The sequence below is a fragment of the Limanda limanda genome, chromosome 11 (assembly GCF_963576545.1).
Source record: "Limanda limanda chromosome 11, fLimLim1.1, whole genome shotgun sequence".
Classification (NCBI taxonomy): Eukaryota; Metazoa; Chordata; class Actinopteri; order Pleuronectiformes; family Pleuronectidae; genus Limanda; species Limanda limanda.
The window spans coordinates 18730663-18751832 of NC_083646.1; the positions used below are offsets into that span (position 1 = coordinate 18730663).

At 41.1% G+C, this 21170-nt stretch overlaps 1 protein-coding gene across 1 annotated transcript in view; it reads left to right on the forward strand.

Annotated features, from left to right (window-relative positions):
- Positions 1-12341: 12341 nt before the first annotated feature.
- Positions 12342-21170, forward strand: part of adcy2a (adenylate cyclase 2a) — a 65348-nt gene continuing 56519 nt past the window's right edge. Inside the window, exons 1-2 of the mRNA XM_061081344.1 lie at positions 12342-12971; positions 16812-17009. Of these exons, the coding sequence (XP_060937327.1) occupies positions 12453-12971; positions 16812-17009 (717 nt within the window). The 5' untranslated portion in view covers positions 12342-12452. The remainder of the gene's footprint in view (positions 12972-16811; positions 17010-21170) is intronic.

The window sequence follows — 21170 nt, forward strand, 5'->3', positions numbered from 1 at the left end:
AGATTACAATCTTTGTAGTTCAGTAGATCTCTGTCATTTGTCCCAGTTTAAACAAAGAAGAACAGTAACGTCATCTCCGTCTCATTGGCTCCACTTTTCTTCTGTTCCCTCTTGGACTTGAAAGAAGCCCAGATGCCGATCCCAAGGACCAACAGGTAGAAGAGCACCATCAATATCACTCCTGGGATGTTCACTGCCATGATTAAGAATGTTGACTGTCTTTCACACCAGCGTGTTTTCCACTTATATTCTGACTAGATACACTGGAAAACATATCGAGTGTAACTGGAAAATTATTTTTCTTTAATTATTCTGTCTTTTTTTTTAATTTAGACAAACACTTACCCTTTGTCTGTAAAGAGCTTTCCTGGCAAAAGGCCTGAAGCCTGCAGGAAATGGTCTTTTAAGCCCATCCCACAGGAAGTGGAGGAGACCAAAGGGGCGGGATTAGATTTAGAATGGGTTGAAACTTCCTTGTTTGACTTTGTTATTATTTGATTAAGGTTAAGCCTATTTGTTTGTATATACTTATTGGGATAGGTTGTTAAGTCGACATTTTTTTGAAAATTAATGTCTAAATGAACAGGTTCTACTGATCATCACACGATCATTGTGAACCAAACCATAGTCAAGGTGAAGTAATTGTCCACCATTGTCAATCCATATTCTAAGATCAGGGCTCCAGACTAACTTTTTGGCTTAGGAGCACTGTGCTCCTAACCCAGAAAAATTGGGAGCACCAGCAAAAATCTAGGCGCACCACTATAAAACGTTGGCCAAACCAAGTAATACTACTATTGATCAATGTTAACAACCTGGAATAACATGTTTGAACAGATTATAAAAGGTAAGGCATGACCTTGCTTAGATAAAGGCCTACATTGATAGGTGGAAAATAATTGCACGGTATTTTAGGTGGTTTAGATGGTAGGGGAAGTAGGACAAATCACACCATTTGTTTTAACCAAATTCTTTATTACTCAGACTGCTCTTGTACCTGCAGTCAACTGTTGAAAAATAAATAACAAGAATATTATAACATTAAGAAACCATGGTGACACTCACAGATCAGGATTGATTTTGACATTAATAGCTATAAATATAATCAGTTTTACGGTCATGATCAGTAGAACAACATATTACTATCTCCTACATGTGCCATATTGTTACAACACTATATATATAATGTCCTTTCTTAATAACTTAACATCATACATAAGAATGGCCTCACAGATCAGGATTAATTTTGACATTAATAGCTAAAAATATAATCAGTTTTACAGTCATGATCAGTAGAACAACATATTACTATCTACTACATGTGCCATAGTGTTACAACACTATATATATAATGTCCTTTAAGTTTCTTACTTACTCAACATCATACATGTACATAAGAAAAAGCAACAACGTTAACAGTCAGCTCATTAGACAGGGCAGGGACGGCTGAACTCCGGTCTCCTGGCTCTACGGCCGGCTCTGATCCACTGTAAGGATCCACTTCCTTACAGAAGGAAGTGGATCAAAGTCCTCCAGTGAAGGACCATCCGCAGAGATGCGGATTAAATCCTCCACGGTGCCCACACCCATGCTGGCTCTAGTGGAGCTCTTGATTCGTCTCTGAGCGGAGAAGCCCCTCTCACACTGGCCCGGGGAGGCTGGCGACGCATCGGCAGTGACCGTGGGCGGGTCTTCCACATCGCTACCGCTATCGGGCGTACATGCAGGCTTGTCAGAGGTTTCTTGTCTGTTCGGTGGCTCCGAACGTTCTCGAGAGGCCTTGGGTTAAAAAATCCGATATTGTGCTCTTCATCTTGTCCCTGACAGGTTCACGAAAATTTATGGCCAATCATACACACGCTTACTAACTGTGCTTGTTGCTTATCCTATCTGCTCCTTGATTCGCGAATCATGATCAGCTGACTCCAGGATGCATTACGTCATGGGAATTATGGATCGGTGCGCTGCTAGCGCTGCCAGCGATAGCGCTTCCGGGTTCTGTGTAAACGGGCGAGTGACAGCAACTATCATTCTATCGCTTGTGTCAGAGTAGTTTATTTGATCGCTTGTTTCTGTCAGGGGTCTAGTTTTCGCCAGCGGTGCGTGGATCTTATTATGCTTATATTTATAGGCGCATGCGTGCGACCGTGATTTCAAATCAAGTCGCACGGCCAAAATTCCAGTCGCATATGCGACCAGATCAGTCGCAGTCACGAGCCCTGAAGATGGCGCCGTAGACAGCCGCCTCGCAGTGTTTGTACTGACATTGTATGTCTCGTTCTGATTTTGAAGCAGTCCCATATGAGGATCCTTTCCCAGGACACAAGAACAATAGATGCTGCTTGGAACTGAACACATCAACACAACAACAGGATTCACTATGAGAAAAACCAGTTTGTAACTTCATGTTTAAGGTGTTTATACGTAAGGAAATGTCTTCTAAAGATGAAGGGAGCAGCATGACACATGGATTGAGGAGTTATGTTTAGTAAAGGTAGAAGATGTCAGTACTTAGCCTAAAAAAGTCCTCTGAAGGAGTGAGGAGCGGCCATGGCTGAGGGGTAGAGTGGTTTCCCTCCAACCAGAATGTGGTTCAATTCTCAGTCATCCCCGTCAGGATGCCAAAGTGTCCTTGGGCAAGACACTGAACCCCTGAATGGTCTTTGATAGATGTTCAATGCCCTAATTGTAAATCAGCCAATTGTTATGTAATGTAAAAGTGAGAACTAGCCAAATGTTCTCACTCTACTCTTTAAGATATAAATACGGGAACACTCACACACAGTCTGGTGAACTGAACATATTTTGGATGTACAACACCAGTATCATTCAAAATTAGAAAAGAGAGAGAGACTGTGGCAATTTCAGAATCAGGTTTATTGGCCAAGTAAGTTTGCACAAACAGGGAATTTGACTCGGTAAAGTGGCTCTCAGTGTGCTTACACAGAATACACATCACAAAACAAAACAGTACAATACAAACAGTCACAAAAACAATACAAAATACAAACAGTGCGACAGTCTAAGAAAAGAAGTGCAGGGATAATTATTAAACGGTATGTGTATTACGGTTATACAGTGAGGATGAAATAAAATAACCATAATTAAATAATTATAATATATATTATATATAATATAATATAATTTCGGGAGAAACTGTACAGTGGTTATTATAAAGATCCAGGGTTATTGCACAGTGCCACAGTGGGTTGGCTATTCAGAAGTGAGACGGCGAGAGGGAAGAAACAGTTTTTGTGCCTGGAGGCAGGCACGTGCACAGATAGACCCGTAGTGGTGCTCAAGCACTGGCCCTTCTGCCCTGGATGAGAAAAGTGCCCCTTCTGCTGGAGTCCAATTTTTTCCTAATTCATGAATATTTAAGAATAAAAATTACTCCCTCTGTCATCAATTCCCCCCAATGTGTTTTGATATCTGACGGGGCATTTATTTGAATTCTTGTGTGAGTTTCGCCTCGACATGCTCCGCGGCGCTCACAAGCCCCCGCTGCCCCCCCCCCCCCCTCCTCCTCCTCATGCAGCTGAGGGCCAAACGGCTGCAGCTACTTCTTCTCTGACCTGCAGCATCAGACAAACAGGTAATGACGCTGTGTGTGCAGTCCCCAGACTTTGTTTGGTGATAAATTAACCTCAACATTAGCGCCGCTGAAAAAAAATAAAAATAAAAATAAACCAACAAAAAACTGAAATCAATGATTTCAAAGCCTTAACGCTGTTTACTGCCGTTTGTCATGTTTAATGAAGAGAGAGAGGGAGAGAGAGATACAGGCAGACAGACAGACAGACAGACAGACAGACAGACAGACAGACAGACAGACAGACAGACAGACAGACAGACAGACAGACAGACAGACAGGCAGACAGGCAGGCAGGCAGGCAGGCAGGCAGGCAGGCAGGCAGACAGGCAGACAGACAGACAGACAGACAGACAGACAGACAGACAGACAGACAGACAGACAGACAGACAGACAGACAGACAGACAGACAGACAGACACACACAGACACACACACACACACAGACAGACAGACAGACACACACACACAGACACACAGGGAGCCCGGCCGAGGGCTATGGCGAGTTCTGACGTACAAAAAGCCCATAATCCCATAGGACGCACTCTAGGGTAGCGTTTCTGACAGAGAGGAACCACATCAAATCACGGGAGTTGTTTTTTTCCAGAGTTTTTGGGACGGTAGACATGCCAAATACCCAAATTAACGCGTAGAAGCACTACAAAAGTGGAATTTTCATTATATGTCCCCTTTAACAGATGGGTCTCCTGAGGTGCAGTCGTTCGTGTAGAGAGAGAAGAGCAGTGGGGAGAGCACGCATCCTTGAGGTGCACCAATGCTGACTGACCGGGTGCTGGATGTTATTTCACCCAGCCTCACCTGCTGCTTCCTGTCTGTCAGGAAGTTTTTGATCCACTGACGGGTGGAGACAGGCACAGTGAGCTGGATGAGTTTGGTGAGGAGGACTTCTGGGATGATGGTGTTAAACGCCGAGCTGAAGTCCACAAACAGCATCCTTGCATAGGTCCCTGGGGAGTCGAGGTGTTGCAGGATGAAGTGCTGCCCCATGTTGACAGCATCATCCACTGACCTGTTTGCCCGGTAAGCAAACTGCAGGGGGTCCAGCAGGGGGCCTGTGATGCCCTTCAGATGGGTTAACACCAGTCTTTCGAGGGATTTCATGACCACAGACGTCAGGGCGACGGGCCTGTAGTCATTCAGTCCAGTGATGCAATGTTTCTTGGGGACTGGGATGATGCTGGAGCGTTTGAAGCAGGAGGGGACTTCACACAGCTCCAGAGATCTGTTGAAGATCCGTGTGAAGATGGGGGCCAGCTGATTTGAACAGGCTTTCAGACAGGAGGGTGACACACCGTCTGGGCCTGGTGCTTTCCTTGTCTTCTGTCTCTGAAAGAGCTGGCACACATCCTTTTCAACGACCGTCAGTGCCGGTGGGGAGTCAGGGGGAGGGGGGAGGTGATAACAGGGGGAGCAGATGATTGTGTGAAGTCTGGGTTGGAGCGGGTGAGAGGTGTAAATGTGGGGTCATCAAACCTGCAGTAAAACACATTCAGATCCTCAGCCAGTTTGGGGTTCTCCATGGGTTGGGGGGGAGGTTTTCCTGTAGTTGGTGATGTCCCGCAGGCCTCTCCACACTGATGCGGGGTCGTTAGCTGAAAACCGTTTTTTCAGCTTTTCAGAGTAGCTTCTCTTTGTTCTTCTGATCTCCTTAGTCAGTGTGTTTCTGGCCTGGTTGTACAGGATCATGTCCCCACTCCTGAAGGCCTCCTCTTTGGCTTGACAAAGCCGCTTGAGCTTTGCTGTGAACCACGGTTTATTGTTATTAAAGATGCAGTGCGTTTTGGTGGGTACGCACATGCCTTCACAAAAACTGATATATGACGTCACAGTGTCAGTCAGTTCCTCCAGTGATGTAGATGCAGCCTCAAAAACACTCCAGTCAGTGCAGTCAAAGCAGGCCTGTAGCTCCAGCTTTGACTCGTTGGTCTATTTTCTCACAGTTTTCACCACAGGCTTTGTAGATTGTAGTCTCTGCCTGTAGCTTGGGAGTAGATGAAGCAGGCAGTGATCGAAGAGTCCCAAAGCTGCACGGGGAACAGAGTGATATGCATTCTTTAATGTTGTGTAGCAATGGTCCAGTGTGTTTTTGTCCCTGGTGGCACACTTAATGTGCTGCCTGTATTTTGGCAGTTCACGGCTGAGATGTGCTTGGTTGAAAACCCCAAGGATAATCAGAATAGAGTCCGGGTATTTTCGCTCCGTGCTGGTTATCTGGTCAGCCAGGTGCCGCTGTGCCTCGCTAACGCAGGCTTGAGGTGGTATGTAGACACCGACCAGAATAAAGGAGGAAAACTCCCGCGGTGAATAAAATGGTTTGCAGTTAATGGAGATGGCTTCCAGCTGAGAAGTGCATATCTTCCATAGCACTGTGGCATCTGTACACCAACTTGTGTTGATATAAAAGCAGAGAGAGAGAGAGAGAGAGAGAGAGACTGTGGCAATTTGACAGAGAGCTGAACAGCAGAAGAAATTCATTCATGTTCAATATATTTGTCTGCATTCATGTTTTATTTTCATTTATAGCTATTTATGATAAAGTTTCTGGTTAAACGCCCCAATTACATTTATTTTTCATCAGGGTTTGATGAGATTATTGCAAAAGATAATTCATAGATAAAATCAAAGGCTCCAGCGCCACCATGTGGCTGATGATGTAGACTTGCAGGTGGGAGAAAAGTATTCCCACTGACACAAAGGTTTAAATGTACAACAGAAGAGTTTCCTGCCACTGCAGACATGAGGAACTGGCTGAGGAGACAATGGTGGGACCAGAAGGAAACAAGCTCCCACACAGAAACAAGCTCCCCCTCAATCAAACGGAGGACACGTAAGGTGAGGGATTTCAAAATAAAACAGGACAGAGTCCAGGTGGGATTTCAAAGTTTAATAAACATAAAAGAAAGAACACATTCAATTATGTATTTCAATTATAATCTGTTACAGTTCATCACATTTCAAAACAAAAAGCTAAACTGTCGACTGTTGCAGACGAGTGTAGTCATCAAACAGAGAATTAAGAGCCATGGAAATAATCACACATAACCACAGACGAACGAATGGAAAACATCAAAGGTGTCATTCAAACTACTGCGGCAAATATATACATAACTAGGGGCTGGTTCCAGGGGGCGCTGTTGAGCCACTTTGCCACGCCCAATTCAAATTACTCCAGAATACTAAAATATCCGTAGACCTTGAATTTCCTGCAAAGTTTCATAACTTTTTGAGCATGTTTAGACCCTGATAAAGCCCCCCACAGGGAAATAATAATAAATAAACCTTGATGTCCAATTTATGTGATTGTGTGAATGTTGGTCCCTGAATACCGTGGTGTCCACAAAGTCCACAGACTGGTCATTTGAAGTGTACTTCAGAGTGATAGAAGATTTTGTGTCTTCAATATATTAAGACACAAACAAATTCATCAAACCCCTCCTTGGAGTGGGTCCAAATCCCCCAAATGTCATTCAAATTTCTGAAATAATGGAGTGGCTGTTGGGGCATTTTCTTCCCAATCTGCCATGAAAGTATTGGCACAGACGGGTCCAAATTTTTTGCCCATTGCCGTATGTTTGATTTGTAAATAAAATTGACCATTAAACTCAAAATAAATTTTGGTGAGATTCATTTCCAACAAGTCGTTGTTTAACATGACGTGTTAAGCAAGTTTTTTACTTGCATTGTATTCCCTTAATTAAAAAAAGAATAATTTTATGAATCTAAGTATGGCAAAGTCACTTTATTTAGAGCTAAAGTTTCAGTATAAATAGATTACTCCAAAATACGTAATTTTTCACCACTTTCTAATTTTCTGCAAATTTTGGTAAGAATTTGAGCATATTAAAGCCCTCAAAAAGCCAATTCATTTGCCTAAAAAATAATAACGATCCTTACAATTTCACTAGGGCTGCACTGTCTGTCAGTGCCTGTCAGTGCTCGGGCCCTAATTAAGGAAGGTGGTTCCATTACCACGGAGAAGTAGCAACTTCACAAAGCATCAATATACAGCCAGGTCCATCACTTGTTTGGGTCCCCTGGAAACATTTCCTTTGTCTCTATCAAAATTTGCAGCACGTGTCAGTATTTACATGTGTTGTGACTTTTTGCAGGTCAAGTGTCATCAAATTGTCAAATTGATGAAGCTGTTTTCTTTAATTTTGCACATGTTTTTTCTATTCGCATGTGTTTTCTTAATTTGCAGTTGGTTGAGCTCACTCGGCCACGTAGGTTTGTACCTGACGTAATGTTTACAATTTGTCGGTTAATATTGTTTTAATAAAATGTAAGAAAAAGGCCTGAGATACGTATAGGGCGATTAATTCAAGCCGGGAACTTTCCAATCATCCTCCCTATCCCTCCTGTCCATAAACAACTGGCCAGGGAGGTTTTCTTGGTAAATGAAATGTCCCTCTGTGGTGCTTGGTAATGAGATAAGAAGTGCATCACGTGTTGTTGCTGAAGGAGTTCGTTGAATGCGAGAGTCCCCTGCAGAGAAAACAGATAAATTATTCTGACAGAGAAGAAAACGACTGCTAAAGACAGAAATGCAGTGTAGGGCAGACCAAAGAGCATTTTAAAGGAGGGCGCAAATATGAGGGTTCAAAAACATCTGATGTATATTTTTTTCTAAAGCAAAAATGCCTAGTATAATGATTTTGAGGTATTGCTTTGCAGGGTTTTATGCAGTCATAAAATCTATTTATTTTCTTACCAAAAGGAACCACTCTGCTGCTGTATGAGAAATGGTGTCTTCAACACACGGAACAATACAACTAGAGGGGAGGGGCACGAGGGATTTCTTAGCTTCCATTGTCATTTATTGTCTCAATGTGAACATGTTTATCATCTCCACCAAGGTTGGTGTGTTTTCTTTGGTGTTTCTCAGCAAGAAGGGTGATTCAGAAACTGATTTTCTTAGAACCCATTCAATTTTGTATGTGGATGTGGATGTGGATCCTGGATTTGCTCTTTTTTTCACTTTAATTTGGTGAGATGGGGCACTAGTGTTGGTGGAACTTTAAGTGACCTTAGGGTTTCAAGTACTCATCAACCAGTCTAATGATACATCTTGCGATGCAGGTTCTAGCTGTTTAGACATGTTTGTGGTCAGACATTATATTTGGTTAGTGTAACAGCTTTAAAGATGAAACTGAGAGAATCAGACAAGTTTCTCATGCACATCATTCGCTTCAACCATATTTCTTGGCTGTGTGACAGATTTTCTCTTGTCATGAATTTGCCTCCCTCATGGCAGCAAAACACCCCGAACCATGCAGCCCTCAGAAATTCCTGCAGCTTAAACTGAGCCAAACACTTTCAGTGCGGATAAAAAAAGAACTCGGTAGTCCATCAACATTAGGGCTACAGGGAACACATGACGCAAACACGACAGCAGCCATGACTGAGGAATGAGGGGCAGCAGGTTATTATAATTAAAGTAATGTCTTACACATGACAATACGCCCTTTACCATGAAGACACAGATGCTAAACTGTGATGCAGTTGAACCTGATAACTCATCATGATTGGACCAAAATAGTTGAACACATGAGATTGGGGAGATTTTGTGTTCTGTTTTCTTAGTTGTAATTTATTTTTCTTTATTGGCTGCTTTAAACACCAGTATTGATGTATCTGCAGTTAGCATGAATCAGCTGATACAATTTGCCTATTGATAAACTAGTAATCATTTCAAGTGTGTTTGTGTGTGTGTGTGTCTGTGTGTGTGAGAGGTGAACATAACAGACTCTGCATGGGGAGAGGGGGTCGGCTTTGTCTTGACCTCCATTTAACCCTGAATAGGTCAATATCTGTCAGTTCACTTTCACTGTTTCTTGTGTGCAAATGTGTGTTGCATTCATCTTGCCTCCTTTTTGCGTCACAGTCGATTTTAGATGCTGCCTTTGTCGCCTTAGCACAGAAGTGAACAAACATCATTACATCTTTTTTTTTCATAATTGTAAAACATCACAAAAATGCAAATTGCATTTCATTCTGTGTGCTAATGGGTCCAATCTGTGTGACAAATGCATCATATTGGAAAAAATATCTTTGCACAAGCATAATTATGAGTTTACCATGGAAACCACCTGAATAATGATTTGATGGTGCAAATGTTCTTTTATTCTAAGGTGTGACTTTGAGCCAGCATCAATATTAAGACCCTGAAAGCATGCAGCTAAATTGACGTCAGATGTCATTTCATTGTTCACATGCACCTGAGCTTTTCCCACTGGCAGTTTTATTTACTTTGTAATTACTGGGGCTCTATGAAAGTTTAAGAGTGAAGCATATTGTTGTTTTGTGGCAAATTTGATTTGGAAGTAGTCTGTTTAAATTATATTTTTGTTTTATTTCTAATGAGAAATTTCATATAATAGTTTTGGTAGAATCAGAAAAGCTTTATAATTTCACTGTGGGTCTCTGAATTTTACTAATTTCCTGTATGTCCTGTAAGTGTTATTCATTACTCACAGAGAAAAGCATGACTGAGACAACTCTCAACTAAATGTCTGCATTTTTTATATATATATATTTCTCTCTGTCCTGCACCTACAACACATTTCCACATCAAACCCCATGAACTATATTTAGGCACAGGAGAGATGATGTGTTAACGAAGAGAAGGGTGTAGGGTGGTGGAGTAAAGGAGTTGGAAGTAGGTCGAGATGAAGATGGAATGGATTGAGCTCCCCAATAGGGAGGATCAGAGATGGGGGGAGGATGGGGGTAATTGAAAGGCATGTGGGATAAGGAACTTGAGTTGGAAATGGTATAAGGATGAGGTAAGAAATACATTAGTTGAGGTTCAGGAAATGGAGGCAGATGCTGAAGGGCTGCGTGTACGCAAGAGGACTTTGATTGAGTAAAAGTGAAAGGTTGTGGGGTTTTAAAGGGTGGGGACAGAATAGAGGGTGTGAAGGATCAAGAGAGGGAAATGAGGATTGTAAATCATGAGCAGAGGAAAGATACTGGTGAAAGATCGCGGTGAAATCAGTGAGAACAAAATAAGACGTGAAGGCAGCTGGGAAAGACTAGAGGAAGGAGGTGAAGGAAAGGGTAATGATGGACATGGAGTGATCACGATGAGAAAAGTGAAAACAACATGGTGCAGGAAAAAGGTAGATACTATTTTTAACAGCCCACCAGTGGTTGGAACATTAAAACCATCACCACCACTCCCATTATCTCTCAGTGCTATTTGGAAATAATCAATGTCTTTTTTACGTTCATTATTGTTTGCTCTGTTATGCTTTATCTTATACTCTGACTGTAATTTCGTAAATTTGACTAGATTAAATTAATCTAATTAAATCAGATTAGATGAAGCTGTAAAGGTCCACGTGGGGAAATTGGGTCTTTTGTTGGAGCAAAGGAAATAGATAAGACGATGCAGACTGTGAAAGATAACAATAATTACAAAAGAATGCACTGAGATTACAAATGGTTTGATTGAATAAATGTTTGTGTTAAGGATTTCTTTTTTCTGATTTGAGGTGAAAAGATTTCTCCGCTCGTATAAAAAGGTTTAATTTTTCCACATTCTGTCAGTGGCGGTAGGTGGCGGGAGTCGTGCCGATGTGGGTTGATTATAGAGATCACGTGTGTAGCATGCGTTCATGCACACTCCTGTGAAGGGTGCACAGAGAGGGCAGGTGCGATGACGAGGTCTGCTCGCCTGCTGTGAGAGAGCGAGCTAGAGAGAGAGATCCACAGCTCTGCAGCCAAGCAAAAACACAAATCACCAAGTGACATAGTTTTTTCTGGGGGGATATGATTGTCCACACTTTTATAATATGAACCCTCATGGTCAAATCAGCAGTTGACCAATCACAGGTTGGCCAAGAGCTGAAACAGATGTGTGTGTTTTTTTCATTGTAACTTAATTTCGTCGACCCCTAAATTAATATAATGGACCTGTAAATTGTACTTGATTTTAATTAATGTTTTCTTAATGAAGAAAATATGTGACAGCAATATGTAATGTATAATTCAAAAATTTGTGGCATATTCAAGTAGACGGGGCAGCCAGGTGGGGTCGAGTAGAGTGTGGATACCCGACCCTGATTATGCTGGGACCCAACGTGCCTGGCAGAGTTCAGACAAACGGGTTGAGTTGATATTTGGGTTAGTTCATTCATGTTCTTAAGTTTTTAAACTCCATAAGTCTGTCATCGTAAAAAACAAGCAATCATCATATGTAAATTAACTGCATCGGGCTCTGGTCGGGTTAGTCATAGTCAAAGGTCATGGTCAAAGGTCATGGTCAAAGGTCATGGTCAAAGTCATTTTGATCAGATGTAGGTGATATTTATTTTGATAATCTGAAAGATATTTATGGTTTATAAGGTGAAACATTGTACCCCCCACCTTTTTTAACTGATCATTACTGATGAATAATTCCCCTTTTTTGCCTGCACCTTAAACCTGTCAGAGCTGTTTGTACAAATCTTAAAACTGTGCAAATTGTGATGGAGTGTTCTATTTCTGTTCTGAGATTGAGCTGTAAATTTAAGGTCCGGCAGCTCAAACCATTTGTCCTTAACCTGTCAGTCCCAGTTTCTCAGTTTGAATAATTATATGGCATCAATATCACATTATGCGTACAGCATAAATGTCACAGTACTAATTTCTCCACTCTCATTTTCTTCTCGCTCGCTGACTTCTCCCTCCTGCTGCACCTTCTTTTTCTTCCTCCCCTCCCCCTTATCACACCCCCTCCCCCCTCCCCTTTCCCTTCACTTCCCTCCCTCTTTTCTCTCTCACTCTAAAGAGCACTCAGTCTCTGCACTTCTCTTCATTTCCCGCTCCAACATGTTGGCAGGAGGAGAGAGAGGAGGATGCTGCGCTTTACCCTTGGTGCGTTTTTGCCACCTCTCCGGCCAGCGCACGCTTCCTCTGACTCAGCCTCAGCTCTCAGTTGTCTCCGCCTGAAGGACTTAGGAGAGGAGGTGAAGGAGGAACCCGTGGATACTTTGGACATCAGGAGCTCTTTCAGCAGGGTCCCCAACAGGAACAGCAGCAGCAGGAGAGCAGAGCAGAGCAACTGCTCCTCACCAGTGTTGGAAACTGGTGATACCTCAGCAGTGACCACCTCGGCTGGTTTCCCTCCCTCCTCCTCGGCTCCAAGATCCATGTGGCAAGAAGCAATAAGGAGGAAGCGGTATCTCCTGGACCGGGGAGGGCAGTCTGGTGAAGGGGATAGAGGGGGAGGTCAGGAGAAGAGGAACAGGTCCCCGGACTGGCTGTACGAGTCCTACTATTGTATGAGCCAGCAGCATCCCCTGATTGTGTTCCTGCTGCTCATAGTGATGGGAGCCTGCCTGGCTCTGCTGACTGTGTTCTTTGCTTCAGGACTGGTAAGCTGCTCACACACAACATGCACACACAGTCACATTATTCAAATCAAAAAAGTATAAATAAACATCCAGGACCATACAAACACATGGATGTTGTTATACTGCAACACGATATACATACCCTTCTGTGAATATAATTAATTTAAAATCAAAGCTCGGAAAACAGTGTTGACTGGTACATGTAGGCATGTGGATGTGCATACACCGGAGACTGACATATTCTATAAGTACGACTGAAGTCAACCAAGGAAAATATTGTTTGACTGAAAATCTTGGTTCACGCTACCTGGTATCCTTCTAAACCTGAATAAATTATATATGAACACGAAAGCTTCTACTTGCAAAGATATGAAATTATTTTTACCCACTCATTCGACCGAACACATAGAAATATGCCAAGTCTGATATGTTCACTGCCAAAGCCCGAAGGCTTTAACACAAAGCTGACGCAGCATCCTATCACAGCCAAGGTAGCTTGCAGGTTTTAAATGTCTCATGCTGGTTGTTGAACTGGGATATGCAAACTGTCGTTTGCAAAGTTTGCACTCAACTTTTCGGTCTTTAATTTGATCAAAATGCAGCCACACTTTCGACCTCATGGATGTGGAGCTGAATCCAAGTAGTTCAGTGAACGTAATTAAGTTGTTGCCAAAAATAATGGATTAATCCTGGCAGGCAATTGATTGTTGTGCATTTGTCCTTATGAATAACACCAGTTACTGTTTGGTTGGAAAAGAGCAAATGGACCAACCAAATAACCAGTTAACTGAGAGATTACAGCCCAGTTTGTAAGCATGAACATACAAAGTCAAACTGGCTTACACAGAAATGTGCGTACATACACACACACGTACAGAAACAACTGGCTTGTCAAATACAAAAGGTGGGCTCCCCTCTGACTCACACATGCAGACGTGCGTGAGCTATACCTATACACACGCATGCTCTCACAGCATGTGGTCCTCACGGCAGCACTAATGTGAAGAGAAGGGTGAGATAAAAGTGAGGGGGGGTATAAGGGGCTTAGTTATTGTCTGAGCTCATGGTTGACTGAACTAGTGTCTGTCTCCCTCTGTCACTATTTTGACAGGATTATCTTTGCTCTAAAAAGCTGAAAAATTCAATGCAGTCATGTCAAGGCACGCTGTAACGTACAAAGACATACAAAAAAACTAATTAATTTGTTATATGGGGATTGAATTTTAACTATTAAGAACCTGCCTGATTATATGTTACTATACACAGAGTTTTAAAAACATTATGTTCTAATATAACCTTTGACAGCTTAATTACATTTTTGCATTTGGAGAGTGCCTCTCCCTGTCTAGGCTGAGTCTGCGATTAAGAAGGGATTAGTCCAAAACACACTGAAAGAGACGGAGAGCACTGACGGACACGCTGCATCTTTCAGAGCCCATCTTAAACCAAACAATCATTATGGACACTATAAATTGCAGCTAAAACTGAATTCAAAAATAAATGATGAGTAATGTTGAACGGTTAAGTTGTTGCTCTACACCCTAAAAATACCTTTTTAAATGTTCCAGTTCTGAAGAAAATATTTCCCTTTAGACACTAAATGTAATTTTGCCCTTTTGGGACTCAGTCTTCCTACGAACACACATTTCAATAAATGTCTTTACTTGTTAGCCCACTGCTCTTTTTCTCTGTCCTACATCCTCTTTTGCTCTACCGCTGCATGCTGTATAGCCATGACTCTTGCAGTTCCCTTTTTTTTCTCTCCATCGTCCTCTTTCTCTCCGTTCTCGTGCATGTGTCATCTCTCACCTCCTCATATCTTTCTCTCTTTTATTTGTATCCTATCATCCCTTCATTCTGCTCGCTGGCTGACCTAAATCCGGTGCTGTTTTGGAGCTCTGCTCTGGGCGAGACAAACTCTCTGTGGCTCTCTGCAGTCACACACATCCTCTCCTGTCCCAGTGCATTGACTGTGCATGAGAGAGAGACAGAGGGGAGGTGGGGGGCTAAAGGAAAGAGAGAGGGTGGAGGTGATGCATAGAGAAGCACTGAGAGAGAATCTGGCAGAAAAATGGATTTAAGGGCGAGGACACTTCTAAAAAAATTTCAAATAAAAGATGGAGTGAATACAATTATGTTTCAGTGATTAGTACCTGCAATGAATAAAGAAACAATTAATTGTGATGATTTCTTTCAAGAAAAAAATCCCTTCTTTTGGATCATGCTGCGTAAGAAACACTTAATATTTGAATTTTTTTCTGGATCAAAAATAGATAAGGAGCTTCCACATGTAAAATGTGGAAAATGTGTCACTGAGCAGTAAGTTCCTATTTAATTAAAAAGACTAAATAACCAATAGCAATACTACACAAGACTATTGAGGTTTTATTTTTATTTTGGTTGGTTGTGTTTTATAAAGACTTCCTGGCCTACAAAACCAAATTGTGTCTGTGAGGATGTGACACATCTGCCTACATGTCCACCCCCTGACCCCTTTTCACATCCCTTGTCACACCACTAGAAATGCGTTGATGGAATGAAACCTGGCAAAGGCAGGCTGCTGAAACAACTCAATTCACTGGGCTTTTCTCCTACCTTGAAGAAACTCCTGAAATTTTTATCAGAACTTTCAGATCTAAGTGTTCCAGAAAGGCAGCAGCTGCAGCAGCAAATCCATTATGGATGTACTCAACTTTGACATACTGGTTAACACTGGTCTGAGGGTTTTTCCTATTTCCAGTTCAGTTTAAAGTTTTTTGTTTTTAATAGCTCAGTTGTGTATCAAATGCTCTGCTCTACATTCAACCCTTATAGACATAATTTTAGCTTTTCATTTCACTGTTTAGATCACTCCAGTTTAATCATTCACAATCATTTGTTATGTTCTGAGCCTGAGCTAGACTCACAAATTACATGCAAAAGAGACATATTATGTTAAATGTGCCTCCACGGAGCCATGGAAATTAATATATTAAAATGTAGATCAAAAGAGGATTTCGTGGCATTCCAAAAGTGATGTAGGTCATCTGAGTCTAAGGTATTTATCTATTAAGTATATCAATTTTTTTTACATAAATTTGAATTTGTATAAATTTGTATCCTACCTTATCTTTGTCTTATCTCCCTCATAATAACTTCATCTGGATGATCAGTGACATTCAGTCATGTAGGAGCTGTACTCTTTAGTCTCAGGGAACATTGCACATAAAGAGAGTGGGTGGTATTTTCCTTTTGATTACATGTAAAGCTATCCACGGTTATACTGCACTGCACACTCACATTTAAAATGAATATATATATATGCTGATATGCCTCAGCAATCAACAATAACTATATGTTACAAAACATATGAACCTAAAAGATGTTCATGATGGCTTTAACCTCCCCCCCCCACGCCCCGATGTAATATTTTACAGTATGAATTTTTAACCAGCCCTTCATTCTGAGTCTCGTCACTGTTTCTCGTGTCTCCAACAAGTTAAAGCTACTGAAGGACGCACAGAGATAAGAGACATTTGTTTAATTTCCTCTCAGATAACATCCAGCAGAAGAGGGTTAATTTAGTTGTAGACAGCGTGTGTTTTATAATATCAGAGCAGCAACTGTTCTGTATTTACTGCTTCTCTGGATGAATCATGTCTGCCTTGGTTGTTTGTATTGAGATGGAGCTCAGAGATGAGTCTTTTTATTACACAGTGTGACTGTTTCATGCGCCCTTGAGTGTAACTCTATTCTTTTACTTACATCTCTTAGGAAAACCCTCTAATTATTCCTGTTTTCCCTGATAAATTGTACATTTCCTCTTTCTTAGATCCTCCATATATCTAACCGTTTCTGTCTCATTTTATTATCTCTTTTCAGAGCGTTGAGGACCATGTGGCCTTTGTAATCACTGTACCCACAGCCCTGGCCATCTTCCTGGCTGTGTTTGTTCTTGTCTGCATTGAGTCCATCTTCAAGAAACTTCTACGGATTTTCTCTCTGGTCATTTGGGCCTGCTTGGTTGCCATGGGTTACCTTTTTATGTTTTCTGGTGGGATCATCTGTCCATGGGATCAGGTAAGCTAAATGTATTCTGTGGTGAGTTTCTTTGTTGTAGACAAGCATGTGGTGCATTGTGTTTTTATTTGAAGTTTTATTGGGTTGTTTTATATGAGATGGCAGTTTAAGGTGAAGTCATTACAACATATTTGAAATGGCAACTTCAAAAAACAGATTGAAGATGTAGAAACCTTGGTCAAATGCAAACTCTCACGAACGGATGTGATAGAAGTACTTCACTTTCATTGTTGCTTATTTTAAAGTCAGCTGAGTTCTCCTGTGGTGAATGGCAACATTTGTGGGATTTTTGTTCGCTTTAAAAGTGCATATTTTGTAAACGTTAACCCGATTGTTGCATCAGTGCATCTTGCATTAAAATTTGTTTTGGTCACGCACATGCTTGAGTGCCACTTGACATTGTTTTCATGCTTCTGCTCAATCAGTGTTGATAAATATGTTATTACAAATCTCTAGATATTTTGTCAAACTACATTTAAATACGATCAAAACCAGAGGTGTCAAAAGTATTCACATTCATTACTCAAGAAGAAGTATAGATACTAGGGTTTAAAAAGACTTCTGTAGAAGTTGAAGTATCAACTCAAGCTTTTTACTTAAAAGTATAAAAAAGTGTAAAAGTACTGGTTTCAAAACTACTTAAAGTATAAAAGTAAAAGTAATGTAAGGGGAACATTTTTCCCATTAAGTACAAATTCTTAAGCCATGTCTCAGGGGCCTATAGTGCACTACACCACCTCCTCCAAAAAAAAACAGTTTTCTAAAGGCCATTATGACTATAATGTTATATTAAAATGTTATGTTGAAAAATGTTCGATGCACTACGTTACCTGTTTCAGCTGCATATATGCCCATTGAAAAAAACATTTTATTACAATGCAAAGACATTAAAGTACCATATGTGTACTACTGAGCAGTAACATGCGTTTCTTGGAGCGGAAGACATGATAACTAATTGCCAATAAGCATTGTAATAGTGCAAAAAGTCAAACTTCAGTGGAATGTTATCAATAACATTTATTGGAAGAGACCTTGAGACCTTTGGACTCAATCCTGTATGTACAACAACACTAACAGTAGTCTTTGTTTAGCCGCAAAAGCAGCAGGTTCTCAAAGTTATTTGAGCCTATGCCTGCGGAAGGATCATAACCGGTTCAGCCTGATCCCCCCCCCCCCAAACAAGTGCTTAGGGTCTCGCGCTGCGCCCCAGGGCCAGCGTGTCTCCCGAGGCCAGGGTGTGTGTGGGTGTGGCACGCGAGTGATCTCCCACCTAACCCCTACCCCCCCTTTGCCGGCCTGCTCCGATGGCCGCCGGACCTGACAGCGGGGCGCGTCAGCGGAGGCGGGGGGGGGGGATGCTGCGCCACATTGTGTGTGTTTTTGAACGATGACAAACCGGAATGAAAACAAGAGAGGCTATTTTTAAAATGTAAGGAGTAGTAAGAACAGATATTTGCGTGAAAATGTAAGGAGTAGAAGTAAAAAGTAATCTGAAAAATAAATACTCCAGTAAAGTATATATACCCAAAATTTCTACTTAAATTTTGGGTATCTACCTCTGATCAAAACAGGAGCTGAAATTTGTCCATTTAAATTAGTTTTATTATGATGCCAGGGAAAGGACCACCATCCATTTTTGTAGACAATTAAAGACAAGAACACAACAAAGATACATTTTGAGATTAGGTTATCTGCAGGATCGAGTTTTTCCAATGTGTTACTGTTGAACTGCTACAATATTTTTGCATAATTTTGTGAGTAATCCAAACTCCCTCCCAGCGCTGTTTATATACTTACAGTACAACGGCTGTTCATTTTCTTCACTATGTCCCTGTTGATGTGTTTCATACTGCTTTTTATATTGCTTCCTTTTTAAACTTCGACAGGAATACATTAAAGTTTGACTGAGCAGGGGGACAAACTGTGTCAAAAGCCATATGTCAGTCATGAACGTTGTAATGCCAATGAGCCACCCCAAAACCTGCATATTATTTCATCATACTTGCTTTGGGAACTGCTGAAATGCAGCCACAAACTTTGACTTGATGGTGGATAAATAGATTAAGTGCACGACTGTGTGTTTGGTTATATAGTTACAAAGAGATCGTACATCAGTGTCATATCAAAGACAAAAGGCAGTCAGCTAGATGGTGAGACTGGAAGATGTGTTATGTAAAGGTGCTGTAAATCAACCTGTGTAAATCAATACATTATTTTTACCCATGCACTTTTCAAGTGCCTTGGGGCATGAGTGCAGGCTTGCTGACAGTTCCACGTGGTCCTCTCAACACCATGCTTTAGCATATGAGTCAGACATGAGACCATTTTGCACATATAGTTAGTGCAAATTATTTTTGAGTGGGTGATCGGCTTTATTATTAGTGCATGAACAAAACTTTACATTTCGCTGTATATTTTAAATGATGATGGTCAAGTCGTGTACGTATGCATGTTAATTAGCAACATTACATCTGCAGTTTAATGTGAAGTGATGGACAAACAGCAGTTTCTTCATTGCTACAGTCACATGCATCCTGTAACAGGGCTCATTGCAAATAGCACAGCACATTAAGTCTTCATCATATAAAAGCTGTACTCATTCAACAGTACTTGGCAAATGTCTAGTGTGGGCTCATCTGTCACAAAGGGATAGCTGAAGATGCAGTGATTCATACATAACTGTGTTTATTCCTTTCCTCTGCTTACAATTGTGTCATTATTGCTACCTGCCATATTATAGATAGATAAATATGCTAATATTTATGTACTAATAGCTCCCAAAGAATCATCACACTTATGAAAGTGGAAATAATCTTTAATTGAAGCTTTATGTAAAATATGTACATTTTCTTCATAGGATTTATAGAATTGAGTGAGAGAGTAACAAGTTTATCCTTTGCATATAAGTGCAGTAGAAGGTTTTTGATCTATACATATTCATTTATTAATAAGAGTGTGTTTATCTATTGGCACTCTGGTGTTACTGTGCAGTTGCTATGTGAATGTCTGCTCCAAAAGGGATACAAAGGGAGACAAAGTAAAAAAAATCTGAGTAAATTAAATTCGTTCTGAGCCCAGGTTAGGAGGGAACTAGAGAAGTCGAGAATGAAACGGTAATTAGAGGGAAAGCAGAAGTCTTCCTCCCACCTCACCTGTCATGTATCGCTTGGAGCTCACTAAGGATCATGACTTTGGTCTTGTGTCTTTTCATACATTGTTGCTGAAAGACAGTAATAGTCAATCTTGTACGTCTTTTACAACAGAATTAATGGATATATGTAGGTTAAATCCGCCTCAAAAGGCATTTGAGACCTTTCCCATTATTAGTCGCAGAGTTTTCATTTCGTTTTTTTCCCTGGTGCGTCATGTTCGATGTCACAAAAGTAAAACTGCTGAGGCACTCTCTCTTACCTCACTGCCTCGCCAAATTAGTGCATTCACCCGTTTCCATCGCTGCCGATTTGAGCCGGAACCTATTAAAACCAGTTTCTACTGCAAAAGTAATTTAATGCGAGAGTGTCGCTGACTCAATCCATTCCCATTGCAGACAAAAGCCAGATGTGAGCTGGTTTTGGAACAGTGGAAAAGAGGCTTTGTGAAGAAAGAAATGATTCTGTTTCAAATTCGATACACAGTGAATTGTTCATGGGTTTTGTTGTAGTGTAAAATGTTTATGAAAAGACCTATCATATTTCTACTCATCTGTGTCACTATTTGTTCAAAATGTGGACTCACACCCACATTTTCACACTTGACTGGTCAAACGAAGTTAAAAATGGAGGAAACATGATGTCAAGGTTGTTGTACCATCACAAATCCTTTTGTTCTGCTTCTGTCAGAGAATAAATTGTTCCAGAAGAGATGTGACATGGTTTGCTGTTAGTCATGTAACCTTACAAAATGTTATTGATGGACAGAATTGTTCCACTAAGGACAAAAAGCAATCAAAAAGTCCTGAGCAGCCCATCAAGGGCTCTTCAAGCAAACCTTTTTTTTCCAAACTTCCTGTCGTGGCTGTGAAGGGTTTCTGTGTTACATGAAGAGCATATGGGAATATGTGGCAAAAGTGCACAAAAGGAAAATGCAATGAGATTCTTAGAAGTTGTTGAAAGCTTCATCTTTCATTTATAGCAGCAGTGGATGTTGCAGGATGTGATTATC